Genomic DNA, 19633 nt, shown 5'->3' on the forward strand with positions numbered 1-19633 from the left:
CAAAAATGAAATTTTATTTACAAAATCTTACAGATCCCCTGTACTAGAAAACACTGGAAGACTTTAGTATTGGCAAACAGCCAAATCGTAGGAGTGTTTGAATAATTTAAAAATGAAAAATATTTCTAGTTTGACTTTCTTTGTATGAATATTATATCATGATTCTAAAATAATAAAACTTCATAATTAATGAGATCCTCTCAGCATTTGAAAGCTTATCAATTAATTAGATAATTCATTCAGCATACAATATGGATCAAAATTGAAAATTAAAGTAGGTTACCCTCTATTAAACCACAAAAGAATACCACTGAATGACATTTCCGAAGGAAAAAAATCACCTCAAATTATTCTAATATATATTTATTAATAAGGCATCTCAAGGCAAATTGACAATGATGCCAAAAATCCCAAATTTTGAAATTAAATATCTTAGACAATTTTTGTCATATTGGAAGTTAAGCTTGTGTTTTATTTTTCATAACAGGGATATAAATTTCCTGAATGTAAGAATTACAGACCCCAGGGAACTGCATAAAAAATACATTTTGTATCATTTGCAAAATTCAATTTTTTGAACAAAAAAGAAAAAAAAAGGGGGGAGGCTAAAGCATGAATATTCATGTCATTTAAAACTTTTTTTTGTAACTGGAAGTAGATATCCTTGATTAACAGTTGTGAAAATAAAGGCTGTGTAATCACTTTTCTGGACATGGTTTTTATGTGCGTATGCATTTGTGTACATGTGAGTATTAAATGTTCATTTATCAAGAATCATTTGTCAATTTTTTAATTTTAAAAACCTATTATATTAGTAATGAAACAATCTAATTTTATACCTGCAAAATTAAATATATACAATAAATTAAGAACTCATTTACCTTAAGAATTCTTCAACATGCCTCATAGATTCTTTAGTGTTTTTACCTTCAACTTCTTGGCAATGCAAGGTTATAAATTTTGGTGCATAACGCTTAACCACCTGAAAAATTTCACTTTGAATCAGCACGTATAACATTAACTTTCTATGCATGCAACAGAAGGAAATAGTATTAGCCTCGAATCCTTTTTTATTCAAAAGGGGAAAATATAAAACTGTCTGAACAAAAAATTAATAAATATTAATAAATACTATTAAATTTGCCCCTGGGATCGACTAAGTCTCATATAGAATTAAATGAAAGATGACTTTGAAAGTTGAATGCTACAGAAATATTTTAATTTACCTTTAAAATTTTCTCATAAAATTCAAAATTTAATCTTGCAAATGAAGTACTTTTTTGGTATTATATTCCCCCCTCCTTTGTTTTAAAACAGCTGATGATTTATTTTGATTAGAGCTATTTTAACCTCACTCAAACATGTATAATCTCAAATGTATCATAATTCTGTGTGCATTACATCAATAATATAATAATTTCATTCACAGACAGAATATAAATATTTAATACATCTTACTCCTAATGTTTCTTGTTTCTCTAGTGGATTTTTTTTTTTATAATTGTTATTCGATTTAAAAGCGCAATTTTTTGTCTTCTAAAATATAAGCTATTATTTGAGGCATTATGCATTTGACATATAAAATTAAATCCTTAGCTGGGTAAACATAAATATCTTCATTACTTTTCTTATTCCAAATTACTCATTTCTACATCAGGCACTTAATATTCAGCCTTAAAGCAGTTCATTCATTTTTACACATCTAATTTATAAATTTTATTAAAAATATCATTCCATCATTTCTAGACACAATATAAAATTAGGAACGCAAAACAAAATTGTTTTTATATGTGCTTTCAACCAATTTTTAAAAGTTTTCTGTACTTAAATCCTCATTACCACGAAAGGGAAAAGGAGATGCAGCAAAATTTGACAGATTGCAAGGACAGATTTAATATTCTAGATAATATTTCATATATCCTCAAGAGAACTTTTGGGAATGTCCAGAATTTGCCAACAATAAAATAATAATACTACAATTCAAGCTTTTTTAATGAACTGGATAATACATCACTTTTTTTATATGCCATGATGAAGTATCATCCATGTAGTATATGTCATTTCCATGTCCATATGATTAACAGGGGAAATAACAGACTCAAACTTTTAAAAAGATTGCCTGGCATCACTTGGGGTTCCTTGACTGATACTCTTTTGACCTCATATAAAACTTATGTCAGGCCTGCTTTGGAGTACGGGGAGTGAACTTGCAAGCCACTGCCTCCAGAACCTGTCAAGAAGATATTAACTTGATGCAAAATAAGGCACTCAGGATTATTACTGGTGCAGCAGGTTCCATTCCAATTGCTGCCATAGAGATTCAGACTGACACTGAGTCTTTAAAATTTAGAAGAGAAAAGCAGGTTTTAAAACTCCCTGATAAGTATGAAAGATCGAATTTGAAACATTGGAATAAGTATTCCCCCCCCCCCTCAACTGAAAACATACAAATCATTTATCACTTGTGTTGAGGAACTCTGTACCCTATATAACATCATGCCTACTTTACTCCACCCTTTTCAGTTTGGCCTCTCTCTTCCTACTATTAGAGCTCCTACTTATAATCTTGCCATCGGTATGTATTTTGACTCAAGATCCAACTTTGTTTAATATCAAATTTATTTCACTTTATAAACACATACATATTAATGTGACTATTTACGTGTATAGTATAATGATCAAATGATCCATACATTTTAATGATAAAAAGCATTCAGTATCTCAGTAACGTAACTTAATTGCTGCTTACTTAACTGCTTAGAACAGGAATTTTCCGATCACAATATTCAAATTCAAAAACAAAACTGGTTGCCAGGTTCAAACATAAAAAAATTACAAAACAAACTATTAAATAATAATAAAATCGAAATGCTAAACTTAACAGGAGTCACAACATCCTCCTTAAAAACGAGCCTTAAAAGCAATGCAAATTGAAGCAGTGAAAATGTATACATATATAATACACATAAACTTTAACGAATGAGATGAAATTGAACTAAGAACTATAAATGTGTGAATATAAATATAACAATACAGAACAATAAACACACAAATAACATTATAATTATCAACGTCTAAGAAAAAGTCAATAGCAGTTCATTAAGTCCATCCGTTCACCAGGCACTACTTGACGACCGTTTTGAATTACCTTTACATCTTCTGGAATTTCACTATCACAAGACCCAAGCATTTCACCCAGGCAGTTTTATGACTTTTAATTCTGACAACTTTACCAAGACTAAATTTTATTGGGCTGTCAGAATTCACATGGCAGATATTGCTTGCTACAGACTGACACGGGGGGGGGGGGGGAGTCCCTATTCTAGAGCAAAACCATGTTTCCCACAAAATTTTCAGCTTGCACTTTTATTATATTCATATTTAAAGTGAAAAAAATTTATAACTGTAAGTAAGGATTTAGCTGCATCTACCAAGAAAACAACACCAAAACAGATTCTCAGTATTTAAGAACAATATAATCCTCCTCCTCCTCCCTTTTATTTTTGATTTGATAGTTATATTAAGATCAACCAAAACCTCAACCTCTTAAAAAAAAAAAAAAAAAAAAAAAAAAAAAAAAAACTTCAAATATACATATTATTAAGAACTTATAAATCATCTTTGAATGAAATTATTGAAAAAAATTATTATTTAACATACTTGGAAAAAAAAATTATTTCCTGCAAGATACCAAGCATTTTAAACAGTTTTCCTAACAAGTGAAGCAGAAACACAAGTATTGTTAGACACAGAGACAGTTTGCTACAATTTATTCAAATATATCCATCTCTTAAAAATTACAATACAAAGGTGGTTTCCATTACAATTAATACAGTCTTGCTGCATTATATGATAATACACACCCACACTGAAATCGCAAATTTGCTATAGACTTTGAAGAGCATTTGTGAATTCACTGCCCACTTACAGCAGAAGTATTTGTGCATTTTAACATTTATTCCAATGATGTCCAGTTTGCTTATTATTTTACATTCTTTTTTTCCCACAGAAGAATGCTCTCCTCATGTACACAGTGATCTGTTTTCCCCTTAAACAGAGATTAAACACAAACTCGGCATTGCATGTAACTTCAGCACTTGTGTATCAACCCTGATCACAGCTGCCTAAGAACTGTTGCAACTTCAACGTACACTCCAAAGAAATACACCAATGTAATAAAAATCCACAGTTTCATTATGAATCATCACAATAAAAACAAATGTACTCAATGGAAACTATACTAATCAGAAAAGTAAACATTGACAAAACTACAAATCCTTGTGTCAAACACACATGTGCTACTCACATACCCGAGTTGCCATATAAATACATAAATATTTTCAGACAACATCGTCAGATGCTATAAATACTTTTTTATAGTATGCATATTGCCTCATTAATTCTCTTTAGTGGATTTTTGGTAGAAGGTGCAGATAATCAGAAAGTACTTATGAAAGTTTGGTACTTTTCCGTTTTGCCGGCGCAAGTGATAAAGTCGCCAATAATGGTACAACCGATGCCAAACGGAATATTCTCGCTGGTAACCTTTTACGCCTCATTTTTAAAACAAGTCGCAGAATTTTTTTTTTTTTTATCAGATTGATTGTTTCTTTCAATACTGGCATATAATTACACAGAATTTTTATCAGATAGTTCAGTTTTATGTCTAAGGCCATTTTCGGTAATTACGTCAATTAGGATGCAATCACAGCACTTACCCGAAGCCGAAAATATAGAAAAGGTAAAGTCAAGGGTTAAATTCATCTATTCTAATGAGAATGCATTAGCGAAGTAAAGCACTGCGGTTTCACATAATTTATGAGTAAGCTATTTGTACGAATTGAAATATTTCTTGCATTTAAACTTGTGTTCCAAATTAAGATTTAACTTGAAATTAATGTAGATAATTACTGAGAGCATTAGATTTTTGTAGAGTATTTTACGTGAGATGAGATCGCTTGGGGTCACGTGATATGAACCGGCGATTCAGGATGTTGAACCATGAAAGCATAGTAAATTCTTAAATTAATGTCTTTTTACAAATTTATTGTCTTTATTTATTGGCTTTTTATAAAAATTTTAAGCGGTATTAAAATGTTTATGCCTGCAAAATAAAAAATTCTTAGAACTAACATTTTTTTAAATATTTTTTATGTGTATACTGTATGTTGTCGCCAATAAAGTCTGCTTGGCGAGATTTGCGCCGGCGAAACGGAAAAGTACCGAAAGTTTCACAAAACATGCTGCAATACAGAAACCTTAATCAGGAAAAATTTATGCATTAGCATATTTTAGCAGAAAAAATATGGTCAAATAATGTATATTTTGGACTTGGACCATTCAATAGGGAAGACCTGACTATTTAATGTTTCCAGATCAAGAAATCGATATTATTATACAATTTTCTGACTGAAATAATGAAATTCTAAAGCTTCAGAAAGAAGATAAAAAATTTATAGCCCTTACCAGTAAAAGCACCCTGAGCCAAATTTTCAACAGTTCTTGTGGCTGTAAAAAATATAAACATATTACAAAATCCTTTTTTTTTTTTTACTTGATACATTAAGAAATTCAAAAATAATTATAATCTCTAAAGTTTCTAAAATAGTCAAAAAGAACAAAAGCTAAAAAAAAGATATAAACTATTAATCTTTTAACAGTTTAGCTTATCATAAAGCCCTCTGTAAAATTGCCTTCTTCTTTTAATTTTTTATACACTAAGCTGATATGGATGTTATTAGCGATATAATAAAATAATAAATGAAATAATAAAAAAAATATTTAAAATAATAAATGAAATACAACAAAAAAAAATTAAACAATACAAGCTGAAACTAGCTCTGTATTACTAAAAATAAAATTCATGTTCCAACAGATGGTTGGCTGATCAACCATGGAACATGGACGATTTAGCATCCATGATTTTAAGTACACAAAACATAGCACTCCCAAAAAATCATAAAACCTCGTGAAGTTTTTGACAAATAAGAAAAAAAATCCACAAAAAGATTTATTAAGTTTATAGTGGCTGAAATTATAAAATAGTACCAATTACCAAATTGAACATGATTAGAAGTACGGGCAAAATTAAGTGAGTGAGGTTTTTGGCGCAAAACCAAAGATGATTATAACGCGCCAAACACAAGGTGGGATGATCGAAACTGATGAGATTAAAATACAATAAATAAAAACAGGTGAACAAATGTACAAAATCCAGAGGATGAAATCATATAAAAACAAGGTAAAAGCACACAATAAAATCAAAGACACAATGTTCACAACAAATTGCATTAGGTAATAAAAGCCAGTCTCTTCTAAATAATAAAATTAATTACAATTGACCTCTCTTCCGATTAAACAGTCACAGCTATTAAAATATTTCTGACGAAGACTATTAAAACATAGACACTCGATTAAAATATGACGGACAGATACACAAACATTACAATTTAAACAAATAGGCTCATTTTCAGCTTTCAGAAGATAGTTATGGGTCACTCTAGTGTGACCAATTCTGAGGTGAGTCAAAAGAACTTTCTCCTTACGATTTCCAGCAAAATACCAATGCTCAATTCTAGGCTTTACATTTTTTAACTTGTTACGAAGCTGAACATCCCAAATTTGCTGCCATTTTTTTTTTCAGATCTTCCCCTTGATGACACAGCAGATGTCTCTAAAAGGGATAAGGTGACTGGACAGTTCAACAGCAGATGTTGCTACAATATCTGCAAGCTCATTTCCCTTTATTCCCGGGAACCCAGCAGTACAGGATTTCATATATTCGACTTGTTAAGTTTATATGAATCTTGAGAATATCCACTACCACAGGATTCTGAGTGTTGGGAAAAGCTTCCAACGATTTAAAAGCACTATATGAGTCTGTATAAACTATGAACTTTTTGTGGCAGAGCTTTGAGATGTACAAAAGACCATAATATATTGCAGTTAGTTCAGATGTTAAGACAGAAAAAGCATGGTGCAAGCGTCTGCCCTCAATATGATCTTCAATTACAAATGCCATCCCGACATGATCTTTTGACTTGGATCCATCTGTATATAGTGGAAGAAAACTGCTATATTTATGCCTGTGGTCAGCAAAAAGTTGTGTGTAAACGATGTCGTTAGCACTTGCCTTCACGTGATGATTGAAAAAAATTAAGAAGCTGGATCTGTGCATTTTCCAAAGGTGGGATTTCTAAATTCTGCACTGCTTGGGAACACATATCAGACAGGGAGAGTTCCTCAATGATAGGGTGTGCTGTTAAAGGAAAGGTATGATGGACATGATGGACGTGTTTCAAATAAAGTGCTACACACATTATCAAGGAAGCACAACTTGTTAGGTTGTTCAGGTTGCGATAAAATATTAAAATACTGCAAAAGGGACAATTGCTCACGCCTCAGATAAAGTGATGGTTTGTTACAGTCAACATACAGGCTCTGGACAGGAGAAGTCCTGAGAGCTCCTGAACAAATATCCGCAGAGCTTGATGGTGAACAGAATTTAGTTTTAACAATACTGATGACAGAGCGGATCCGTAAACAACTGAGCCATAGTCCAGTCTAGAGCAGACAAGCGCTCTGTAAATGCGAAGCATACAGCAACGCTCTGCACCCCAGGAGTTCGCCAACACTTTCAAAATATTTAGTGTTTTCAAACACTTCTTTCTCAAATTTAAAACATGAGAAAGGAAAGTCAATTTTCGGTCGAACGTCACTCCTAAAAATTTTACTTCAGGCACAACTGGAATAATTGTACCATTCAGATATAACTAAGGCACAGGATGGAGACCTCGCTTCCTACAAAAGTGCACGCACAAAGTTTTCTGTTTCCAAAATGTAAATCCCTGATTGTCTGACCATTCTGGGATCTTATTCAGAGCCATCTGTAATTGCCTCTCTACGTATTTCATGTCTGCCCCTCGACAGCTAATCTGTAAATCATCAACATATAGAGATCCCAAGATGGTGGGAGGAAGTTCTTTTAATACACAGTTTATTTTTAAAATGAACAGGGTTACACTAAGCACACAGCCTTGAGGCACACCCTCTTCCTGTTCAAAAACATCTGACAAAACACAGCCAATCCTTACTGGAAACGTTCTAATGTTCAAGAAATTCTGAATGAAAATTGATAGGTTGCTGCGCAAGCCACTCTTGTGAAGTTCCCGAAGTATACTGTATCTCCATGCCTTACCATAAGCTTTTTCAATGTCAAAGAATACCGAGACTAGGTGACTTCTTCTTACAAAAGCTTTTCGAATATGTGTCTCGAAGAGAAGCATGTTATCTACATGTTCTCCTCTTTCGGAAACCGCTTTGATAAGGCGATATAATATTATTCTTTTCCAAGAAGTAGACTAGGCGGCTGTTTACCATCTTTTCAAACAGCTTACATATGCAACTCGTAAGGGTTAATTGGCCGATAGCTGGAGGGATTTCTTGGATCTTTCCCTGGCTTAGCAATAGGAATTACAACAGCTCTCCTCCATGCACTGGAAAAAGTATGCTCCTTCCACACTTTATTGTAAAGAATGAGAAGGGCAATCAGTGAGTTATAGCACAGATGCTTTAGCATTTCATAATTCATGCCATCAAGACCCGGAGAAGACCTATGTGTCTGCTGCAACAAAGCTCTTCTTAATTCAAGCAAAGTAAAATCTCTTTTATAAGACTCAGATTTGAAAGAGTTGAATGCGATGGAATTTCTTTCAGAGCACTGGATAGAGAGAAATGCAGGTGAATAGTTTCTCTTGGAAGAAATGGCAGCAAATGTCTCACCAATAGTATTCGCAATTTCTTCTATGTAGCTAATCACTCGGCCATCTTTTCCCAAAAAGGAAAGTGAGTGGTCTTAATATATTCTGCATGGTTTTTGAACTTTTTCCCAAACCCGCTTACTAGGCATAGAGGATGTTATTGATGACACATGTGAAATCCAAGAATTCCTTTGGCTCTGCCTTCTTACTTTTCATGCATTTGCTTTGGCTCTTTTAAATGCTATGAGGTTTCGCAGAGTAGGATATCTACAAAAAAAAAAAAAAAAAAAAAAAAAAAAAAAAAAATGGTATACAATTCTCCGAAGTTCCCCTCCTCACACACACACAAAGCATTCCTTTTTTAGGATGCAACCTCCTTCTTGATGTTACTATCATGTAACATTACTGTATAGAGCATTACTTGCATGGGCAAAATTTCTGTATTTAAACTTCTCAAACCATTTTCAACTGTGTAATCAGAAACAGCCATTTGAACGAAACCTATGCCATAGCAAGATAGAATTACTTTTTCCCCTTATATGAAATAAATATGAGCATATGACCAAAAGGAATTGGAAGAATTAATACTGATGAGATACTGTTTAGCTAATAGTAGAAAAACACTCCTGTTTAAAAGTGAGCCGTTTGTCAGGTCATAGTCTCATATACTTGAATGAAGTAAAAGCTTTTAATTATTTGCTATTTTATATATATTTAAAATAATTTTTTTTGTAATTACATATATATATATATATACTTAAGGAAATAAGAAGAGAAATTGTAGTTAGCTCACCAAAAAGTTACCAGGAGCTGTGGCTCCAAGAAAAAGTTCAACACAGTTTTTTAAAAAAACAATGACATTGAAGGGTGAAAAATTAGGCTACACGCAAAATAAAATGTAAATTATAAAATGCAGTAAAATACAATCGTTGGATACAAGTTAAAGGCAAAAAATACATTAAATACCTATCGATGTGACAAGTTAAAACATATAAAAAACCAATCGATGGAACAAGTAAAAACAAATAAAACAAATAAAAACATATAAAAATTATAAAGCGGAAAATGGTAAATTAGCTCAATTCGAGGTCCAACCTGGCTTTTCAAGGGAAATTTTTGGTTAAACGTCAAACCAAGCTAACACCATTATGTGTTTCGCCGAAACAGACAATTGAAACTTTAGTGTTATGAAATTTTTAATTAATTAGATAAATTGCCCTAAAAATTTTTTTTAGTCTCAATTCTCTGTTCCAATTTCCCGACGCGTCCGCTCAAAATGACACATTAAGGTGTAAAAATAGAAAATGCAACTCCGATGTACAACAATAATAAAAATAATAATAAATAGCGGTCTGCTATTAGTCAAAATATACAATAACTTACGGGCTAGACCTGGCAACTTAAAGAATTAAACCTTTATAAATTTAGAAATCTGAAATTAAATTTAAATGAAATCTAACAGTGTGGGTCTTGCTAAGACCATGAAAAAAATTTTTTTGAAAAAGAAACATAAAACAGACCTGTAGCTATGCAGTCTTTTCTATCGTGAAGCATAAACTGAAAGGGGTTGTAATTCCCCTCTGTGTCTTTCAACGCTCTCCTACTTGTCGTGTGACGTAAGAAGGGGTAAACAAAGTCACTGGGCAACAGCCTATGTGATAAGACTGTCCGCTGGCGGGAACTCGCCCCAACAAACTAAAAGGGGGTCGAAAGACTTGGAATGACGTGGAAAAAGTTCAAAATGGCATCAGTCAAGTTGTTTTAAAAATAAGAACTGCCTCAAAAAGTGAAAATGGCTAATTCAGCTAAAATTACTTAACATGGCCACAAAAGTAAGAGTAAAATGGAAAAAACAGTCATTAGTTAATAAAAGTCATAATTCTTCAAGCTAGAGAGCGATCAAGGCCTCAATGAAAAACGAAAAGGCCCGTTTGTTAATAACAGGAGTAGAATTGGCCACATTTTTAATATTTGGTTTCAAAGACATAAGTCCACAGAAAACAGACATAAATGAATATGAGAAGAAACATGACCTTCTAGACGCAATGAACTTGTTACTACTCGATAAAATTATTTTCAAGTGACTGCAAGAAAAAGGTTTACCTTTTAAACAACAAACCTTCTGAACAGTAACTATAGAAAGTACTGGGTCTTTCCCAGATTTAGATTGAAGACTCCTTTGACGTACTTACAGTATCCAGCTTATGAGACTTACAGTTGTCTCATCTAGTCACATTAACTGATGATTATTTCAATTTTCAGGGTGTCATTCACATAAACATTAAAACACAGTCAAACTGACAAAAAAGTTTAAAATACTGCAGTGGTTTGTAAATGTTTACTCAGCTGTGAGAAACGTATGACTGCTATATGTCTAAAGGAGGCATTCCTTTGTAAAGGACATTCTGAAATCACTGGCTGAAATCACTGGCAAAGTCCGTAATCCAAACTCGTCGCGACTTCAGCGATTCTGGATTAGGGGTTTTTCTGGATTATAGATCATCAATTTAAATCTGGTAAGATGGCAAGCAGAAATTATACAATTAAAAATATTAAACCGTAATTTATGAAATAAAGAGCAATTATGATCTAAAGGGTATCAAAATTTACAAAATAGCTTAATATTTATTTGTTTACTTTATTAAACATTTCTTTCAATGTAAGTTGTTTGCTTTGTTTTTTGTGCTAGATGCGCATGCGTAAACGCATTACAGGCATAAAGAGAAATTATGATCTAAAGGGTATCTAAATTCACACATACACACACAAAAAAAAAAGAGAGAGAGAGCTTAATATTTACTTGCTTACTTTGTTATACATTTCTTTCAATGTAAGTTGTTTAAGTTGCTTCATTTTTTGTGCTAAACACGCATGCGTAAATGCATTACATGCATGCATAAAGCATACAAAAAAAAAGTTTGTGGCTTTGAGGTCCGGATTATAGATCATTCCGGATAATGGACTTTATACTGTATTTCAGTTACCCTCATAAAGAAAACCATGAAAAACTTGTTCAGTGAGCCCTAATTAAAAATCAGACTTGGTCCAAGTGAGGATATTTTAGTAGGCTTAATCTTTCAGCCATTGGGTAGTCACTCCGTGGGAGATATAAGTATTAAACAACACAGTATATATTTGCTAAGAATTTGCCACATGTAATATGTATTCAGAAATCAAGATGATCAATTTATGTATAGATGCATCTGAAATGTCTAAAGCTGTTCTTTATTTTTTAACAAACACTAATTAGTTAAACATCAGTATTTAAAGCAAACAAGCAATGAGATTGCAGCACTGAAGCATGTAAGTAAAAATTCTGCCTTTACAGGTATAAATAAAAGCTGAATTTTTGAATTACTACTTCTCCCCCCCCCCATTATATGCATATGTGTATTAAATGGCAAAAATATAGATAAAATAAAAATCTTCATTATTTTTCTTTATAATTTGAAGCATCTCTGTCTTAAAATGGGATATAACTCCAAAGTACAATCCATTATCAAAAAAGGAATCTGGCCATTAATTCCATAGCTTTACAATCATATTATTTCCCTATACATTTACAGACTTAAGAGTATATCCCTAGTTACAGCAAATTTTTGTCAAAGTGCTCAGGTGAAATAAAATACTTGAAGAGCTGGCCTCCATCAGTACTGCATACAGATGGAAATATATCCAACACAATATTAGGAAGGGATTGCAAAGCCACCCATTTAAAAAATATAGATATGTATTTACATATGTGTAAAATCTGAAAGCATTAATATGAAATAATCATTTTATATTATGCCCAAAGGGGCACTTTTTTTTATGTTTTGTAAGTTACCTTTATTAAATATCATTTTCTTCACCCTTAACCTGTAAAATTATATTCAACAGCAATATTACAAAAAAATTAAAAAAGAGGATATCGAAAATCAGAGTTTCCGATGCACAGTGTCACGCGCTGAAGATAAAAACTTTTTTACCCCTCCCCGTACAGTGTTGCCATTGCTTGCTTTGAAATCATTGATTTTGTTAATCAGAAATTCATTTAAGTTTTACAAAATAGGAAATACATGCTAATACTAATTCCAAATTCGGGCTTCCAGATGCCCATATTCGAGTGGAGGACTAAATTATTTAAAATTTGATGCCTCTAGGTACCATTGTTTTTTCAGTGTGAGAAACATACATGCATTCATGCAGATTCTTTATTATTTAATTTCCTTATTTATAATGCAGAGCTCTAATATTTGCTGGCAACAATTTGAAAAGTGAAATGCCGTTTAGAGTGAACCAATGCAAAATGGCAAAACAAAATTAATAGTCCTTCTGAGCAAATTTCCCCTTTGGGCTTAAAAAAAAAAAAAAAAAAAAAAAAAAGAATTTAATTAAAGAATGATCAACTACTGCAAGTTCATGATGTTCATACTTTTAATCTCAAATTTAAGAAGGCATAAGTTTAATTCTAAGTCAAAGCACAATCTAGCAACCTACATATTGTAATGGACCCTCAGGATTCTTGAAATTTAAAAGCCAGGTCAATGATGCATGATTGGTGCGGAGCAGGAATTTTTTGCCGTATAGATAGTGATGGAACTGTTCTACAGCTTTGACTATGGCGAGCAACTCTTTCCTGGTGACACAATAATTCCTCTCCGGTTTAGACAGGCACTTGCTCCAGTATGCCACTACACGTTCTTGGCCGTCTATTTCTTGGGACAAAACAGCACCAACACTTTCATTACTCGCGTCGGTGTTGAGAATAAATGGTCGGTCAAGCTGAGGATACGTCAGGATTGGAGCAGATGTTAAAGCCTCCTTTAAGTTGTTAAATGCATCCTCGCATTCTTTTGTCCAAAAGAACTTTTGGTTGCTCTCTGTCAGCTTGTGTAGGGGTCTTGCGATAGAAGAAAAGTCCTTCACGAATTTCCTATAGTAGGTGCAAAGCCCTAGGAAGCTTCTCAGCTGATGGACATTTTCGGGACGTTTCCAGGATTTAACGGCTGATACCTTTTCAGAATCCGTGCGCACACCTTCTGCAGAGATGACATGTCCCAGGTAAGTCACTTCCTTTCGGAGCAATTTGCATTTAGCGGGACTCAGCTTCAGATTGGCTTCTTTCAGTTTCTGAAGCACCTTCCTAAGATTTTCTAAATGTTCTTCAAAACTCTTTCCGACGATGATGATGTCGTCCAGGTATATGAGGCAGGCTTCGTAGGAAAGGCCTTTCAAAACAGTTTCCATAAGACGTTCGAATGTTGCCGGCGCATTACACAGTCCAAACGGCATCACCTTGAATTGCCAAAGCCCTTGTCCCGTAGTAAATGCCGTCTTCTCTCGGTCTTCAGGCTGTATTTCTACCTGCCAATACCCACTCTTTAAATCAAGTGTTGAGAACCACTTGCTGCCAGAAAGAGTGTCTAGAATGTCGTCAATTCTAGGAAGAGGGTAACTGTCTTTCTTCGTAACCTCATTCAACCGGTGATAGTCGACGCAAAATCTTGTTGAGCCGTCTTTCTTTCTGACTAGGACGATGGGAGATGCCCATGGACTTACTGAAGGCTCGATGACATCGCTTTCTTCCATATCCTTTAAAAGTGTTCGTACCTCTTCCTGTTTAGCAAATGGTAGCCGTCTTGGATGTTGCTTGATCGGGTGATGATCGCCTGTATCGATTCTATGTTGCGTCAAACTAGTTCGACCCACGTCAGAAGACGAGCGGGAGAAAACAACTTGAAGATCTTTAATGACGCGATCGGCAGCATTCTTCTCTTCATCGTTTAATTGCGCATTCTGCAATAACTCCGATGTAATGCTCTCTGAGGACACGGGTTCTGGGATGTTGCTCTTTCTTTCAACGCTGGTTACTGGAGTACATGCTGCAACCACGTCGCCTTTCTTAATAACTCTCGCCTTCTCAGTTACATTGGCGACTCTCACCGGGATAACCGTTCTGGATAGGTCGACGAGTGTTGAGGCTACTAGTACTCCTTTTGGGCTATTACAGTTATTGGGATATTCTATGATGCCGTAGCGGAAATTTCTGTTTTCGGCTATAGATCCAGGAAGTAAAATTTCTGTTCTTGCCGGTATTGTGATATTGTCTTGTGCTATGATTTTATGGACAGATTTAACTTCATCATTGACTCAAAATAACGCTATGTCCTCAGATGTAGAATGCAATTCGTTATTTTTAAAGTCCAAGGAAAAATTGTATTTCCTTAGAAAGTCCAATCCAAGTATGCAAGAATCAGTGATCTCTGCTACATATGCCGTGTGATGGTAAGCGGCACTTCCAAACGTGATGTTAGCATTTACTTTTCCATCGATGTTGATCTTCTCACCGGACACAGTCTGTAGGGTAACGCAGGGCAGCGTCCAGATAAGTTTGCTTCCCAGTTGTTGAGCCAAATCTTTTCGGATGATGGTAACGTTGGCTCCTGTATCTATCGTCATATTGCAGGGAACTCCATTAATATGTCCTATTATGAAAAGTCCATTACTGCCGCCTCTCACTGCAGAAATCTGAAGCGCTTTAAACTGGGGCTTTTCATGATCTGGCAACCTCCGCCCCGCGAGATGGCCACTAATTAGTTTCCCTGCTGTTTGTTAGGAGCGGTCTTAGCATCTGTGCCCTGGGGTGTTCTGCAGTTTCGTCGGATGTGTCCTTCAGCACCGCAGTTCCAGCACTTTACGGTCAGTTTCTTGTCACCAATATTCTGTCTCAAGGCGTTCAGTTGTCTAGTTAAATCGTCTAGACGAGCAGTGACTTGATCCTCTGGCTCCTGGACTTGAGCAGCTCTGACTGGATGGCGGTCTCGACGGGTGGCTTGCTGGGCTGCCTCAAATTTCATGGCATACACTAAAGCGCTTTTCAGATCTTTAACATCCGCCATTCGCAGTGCTTTCTGTATTTCAGGGTCCCGGATGCCATCGATGAAATATTGCAGGGACAGAATTTCCCTTGTTTCTGCCGGGCACTCCGAAAAGGCGTGATGTGACAGCCTTTCAACATCCGTGGCGAGCTCCTGAAGCGTTTCGGTGAGCTTCTGTTGACGAGATTTTAATTGGAGCCTGCTGTAGTCTTTTAAACATTTCTCGCCGAAGCACAGCTCCAAAGTGCCGGATAGAGCTTCGAAATCTAGCCTTTGATTTTCGGGAAGCGTCTGCAGGATATCCGCTGCGTCTGCTCTCAGAGAAGCGGCGAGATGACAGGCCTTAGCTTGGGAATCCCATCCATTCGCATCTGCAACGATAGAAAATTGTGTCCTATACACCTGCCAGGAGGTCTTCCCATCATATGTAGATAGTTTCAGAACGGAACGAGCAGGCATCGATAAAAATTTGAAACCTTCCGGATTGCTACCTGCCGTCGCTACGAATTTCTTTAAATCATCAACTTCTTTGTTGACCGCAGAAACTATCATTAATTTGTTGTTCCATGGCAGAAACTCTCTCTTCTATTTCTTCTTTTACCGAAGAAACTTTTTCTTCAAAGTTTCCAACTTTATTCTCAACTGCGTCAATTCTGCCTTCCATAACCTCGAATTTGTTTTCTATTACGCTGGTAATTTCTCTTTTCATCTCTTCTTGTCTTGCTTCAATCTTTTCCTGTCCTGCTTCAATCTTTTCCTGATTACATTTCATCTCTGCTTTCATTTCTTCTTTAAACGAGGCAAACGCTGATATCAGCTGTCTTAATTGCTCTTCCATCGCTCTTGTAATTGGCATTCAAATCCCACTTCTGACACCAAAAATTGTTGCGTGCGTACAGGTTCGTTATGAAATTAATGCACAAGTCCGATGAAAAATGAACAAAAATTTATTATTATCACAACAAAAAAAAATGCTTAAATTTTCTCAAACTATCATGCAGTATTACAATATCTCACAGTAGTTTTCTTTTAACTACTCAAATGTCCAATAGAACGTAATTCAAAACAGCTAAAGAATGCTAATCCGCGAATTCGCTACAATCAACAACAGTAGTTTTCTAAACAACAACAAACTAAGCAAATACTACAAACTGAGATGTTTTCCTCCTTTTATAAGATTTTAAAATCACGCGCTAGAATTTTCCAGTACTTTCTCGAAATCAAAAAGAGATATTTATTTATTTAATGCACGCGCTCTTGTATTTTCAATTTTTCCGGCTTAGCTTTCTTTTAATATTCATCACGCGCTGCACTGCGCGAGAAATAAAACCATTTAATTTATAATTGAACTAACATTAGCTTTTTAAATACCAAATTCGTAACAATATATTCTCATGTACTTTTAACTCAATGAATGTCTGAATTAATATAATTTATAAGTATAATATGGGCATACTATATATGTAATATATACATTCCCTTTGTTTTCAAATAATTTTCAATCTACAACTAAGTAGTTTTTGAAGCAGCTGTGTGATGCCATTTGTAATAAGCAAACTATGACTCTAATGATTGTATTCCACAAAACATAGAATTTGTTATTAATAAAATAAATATACTTTAAATAGTTTTTGACACACTTCCATCTGTGTATCGCTTCATTATGAATAAATAAATTTCTTAAACAATTTTTGTGTTAGATTAATATACAATAACAAAGTTTTGTAAAGTAGGGAAGAATCATAGTAGAGGTTTTGTGGATTATTTCTCTAAAATCCCAAGTATTCAGGAATGGTACTTTCACCTTTTATAGATAGAACTAACAACAGCTGTACATTGACAGCAAATTTCGTGTTCAGTACTGTAATTAAAAAATGAGTTTAGATGTTGCAATAAATTTTACTCTTCACCATTTAACATGTTTTGATAAATTCTATCTAAAAGCTCTCAAAAAATTGTCCATGGTGTCACTTCACTGGCTTTCTTTGAATTATAAGCAAATTTCTGAATTATTCATACCCTACCCCAAAACATACATTTTTTTACACTTCAGTTCGTGAATTTGTAATACATTTTCTGGTATTGGTCTGAAGGTTCACGTTCCTGCACAATGAAAGAACACAACACTGCACAGAAATCGCCTCTTCTTCTAAAATGCACTTTTCAGAAAGTTTTTTTTTTTGGGGGAAAAGCTTTCTTTTTTTCTCTTAACCACAGTAAGTATTTGACAGCAGTTTTCGTTGCCTTTTTATGTTTTCCTTTATTCTTTCTATGATGTGTTGGTCTTCAGAAAAAGATGGTGACTGCAAAAATGCTGGAATGATGGATAAGAAGCCATTGCTAGGTGGACCAATGGGAGCACCTGATTTGGTAAGATCACGCCTCATCATCATTACACGATCAAATCATGTGTAGGGCGCCAATGACAGTTTACACATCTGGGTGGACGATACGAGCTTGACGACCTTCCCATTCCAACAACAGTTCACCTAAATTCAAAGGAGATTCAAATAAATATTTAGTCAAAATTTAAATAAATACTCATTCATTCATTTAAACAGAAAGAACAAAACGTTATTAACAGAAAATTGCTAACGGAACATTGTTAACGGAACAGTGTTACATAATGAAACACTGTTAATGGAACACTGTTACATAATGGAACATTGTTAATATTGTTATTTAAATTATTAACTTTGCTTATGACAGAAAATTAAGATATTAGCTGAGAAGCTAAATATAGAGATACTGCGAGAAAACTTGGAATATCATTAGGCTTACCAGAAGTCCTCTTTTGACTAGAAATGATCTCGTCTGACGATGCGGTGCCTGCCTCTCAGCCAGTTATTCATATTTTTCCACTTATGTGTTTAAATTTTAAAAGTCCAGAATACACACAAATGATATTAATACAAGCCTAAAAGAGCTTACAACATTCTACAATGCATTCATTATTACACTGAGGCACAGAAAGAAGTTTTGATGGAGCAGAACCTCTTATATGGATATACAGCAGTGAATTAACATAGTCTGAAATTGAAGCTTCAGGTGTAATTAAAAAATGTTGTCTAAATAAACAATTAAAACACAACTTTGAAGCTTTAGAACAGCCATTTTATTTTATTTTTAACAATAACAATGGTAAAGCAAAAACTGGTAACCATGGTAACGCTTTATGACTGTACAGATAGTCTCGCAGACGAATACAAAAATTTTAAACAAGGTGAAAGCATTAATGAAGTTCCCGCAAATAACGCAATAAGCATGGATCATCCTTTTGATAAAGTTGATGATTGCAAAGGCTTTTTGGCTAACTAGTTTGAAAATTTGGAACGGGATTATTTGGAAAAATAAATACTGAGAAGATGGATGGATATTTTTCGGGCATTTCAACGGAGTCTGATGTGTACACCACATGGCCTCCTTGTAAATATTAAATTATGCACATTTTTCTTGCATTCCATTTATACTTAACCTAAAATTAAATTAAACCTACTTCGTCGATAGCGCATAAAGCCAAATAGAATAAATGCATTCTTTAAAATTCACTGTATTTATTTACCATAGAGACACCCTGGAGCTAGTTTCACTTAACAGCGTTACATTTCATTCATTTTATAACTCGGAATGCACAAAAATGATATCATCTCAAGAATTAAATTATATTATCTGAAGAAATAAATTATATCATCTGAAGAATTACATATTTTGCCTAGGATTTGTGTATAATGCATAAACATTCTATAGAATGACAAATGCTCTTTATTAAAAGATGTTCATTCCTCAAAAGTACAAATGTTATTTTGAAAAAGTAATGAAAGAGTCCCATTAAAAATCTGTCATTCAAAATACGTAAAAAAGTAGCGAGATGAATTTGATACAACATTATAAATTTGTATTTTTTATCTGGTCGAGACTGGGAATCAGTAAGACAACAATCTACCTGACAACGGAAATTAATTTCAGAAATAGTCATAAGTTTCACAACAATGCCCTTTATTAATAACTTTTTGT

At 34.1% G+C, this 19633-nt stretch overlaps 2 protein-coding genes across 5 annotated transcripts in view; one reads left to right on the forward strand and one right to left on the reverse strand.

Moving 5' to 3' along the window:
- LOC118204815 (inositol polyphosphate-5-phosphatase A-like) overlaps positions 1-19633 on the forward strand; it is a 326182-nt gene that overhangs the window by 113698 nt on the left and 192851 nt on the right. The gene's annotated exons all lie outside the window — the stretch shown is intronic.
- Positions 14886-19633, reverse strand: part of LOC146996195 (uncharacterized) — a 34116-nt gene continuing 29368 nt past the window's right edge. For 3 of the 4 annotated variants that reach the window (XR_015042023.1, XR_015042022.1, XR_015042021.1), the window contains one exon: positions 17178-18108. Coding sequence is in view for 1 of the 4 variants with exons in the window: in XM_085820261.1 (XP_085676387.1) it covers positions 15335-16171 (837 nt within the window). In the remaining 3 variants the exon portion in view is untranslated. Of the gene's footprint in view, positions 18109-19633 lie in introns of all 4 variants that reach the window. The other variant, XM_085820261.1, reaches the window with a different exon arrangement.

The sequence above is a fragment of the Stegodyphus dumicola genome, chromosome 7 (genome assembly GCF_044657685.1).
Source record: "Stegodyphus dumicola isolate Sdum_Otavi_A_Nest chromosome 7, ASM4465768v1".
Classification (NCBI taxonomy): domain Eukaryota; kingdom Metazoa; phylum Arthropoda; class Arachnida; order Araneae; family Eresidae; genus Stegodyphus; species Stegodyphus dumicola.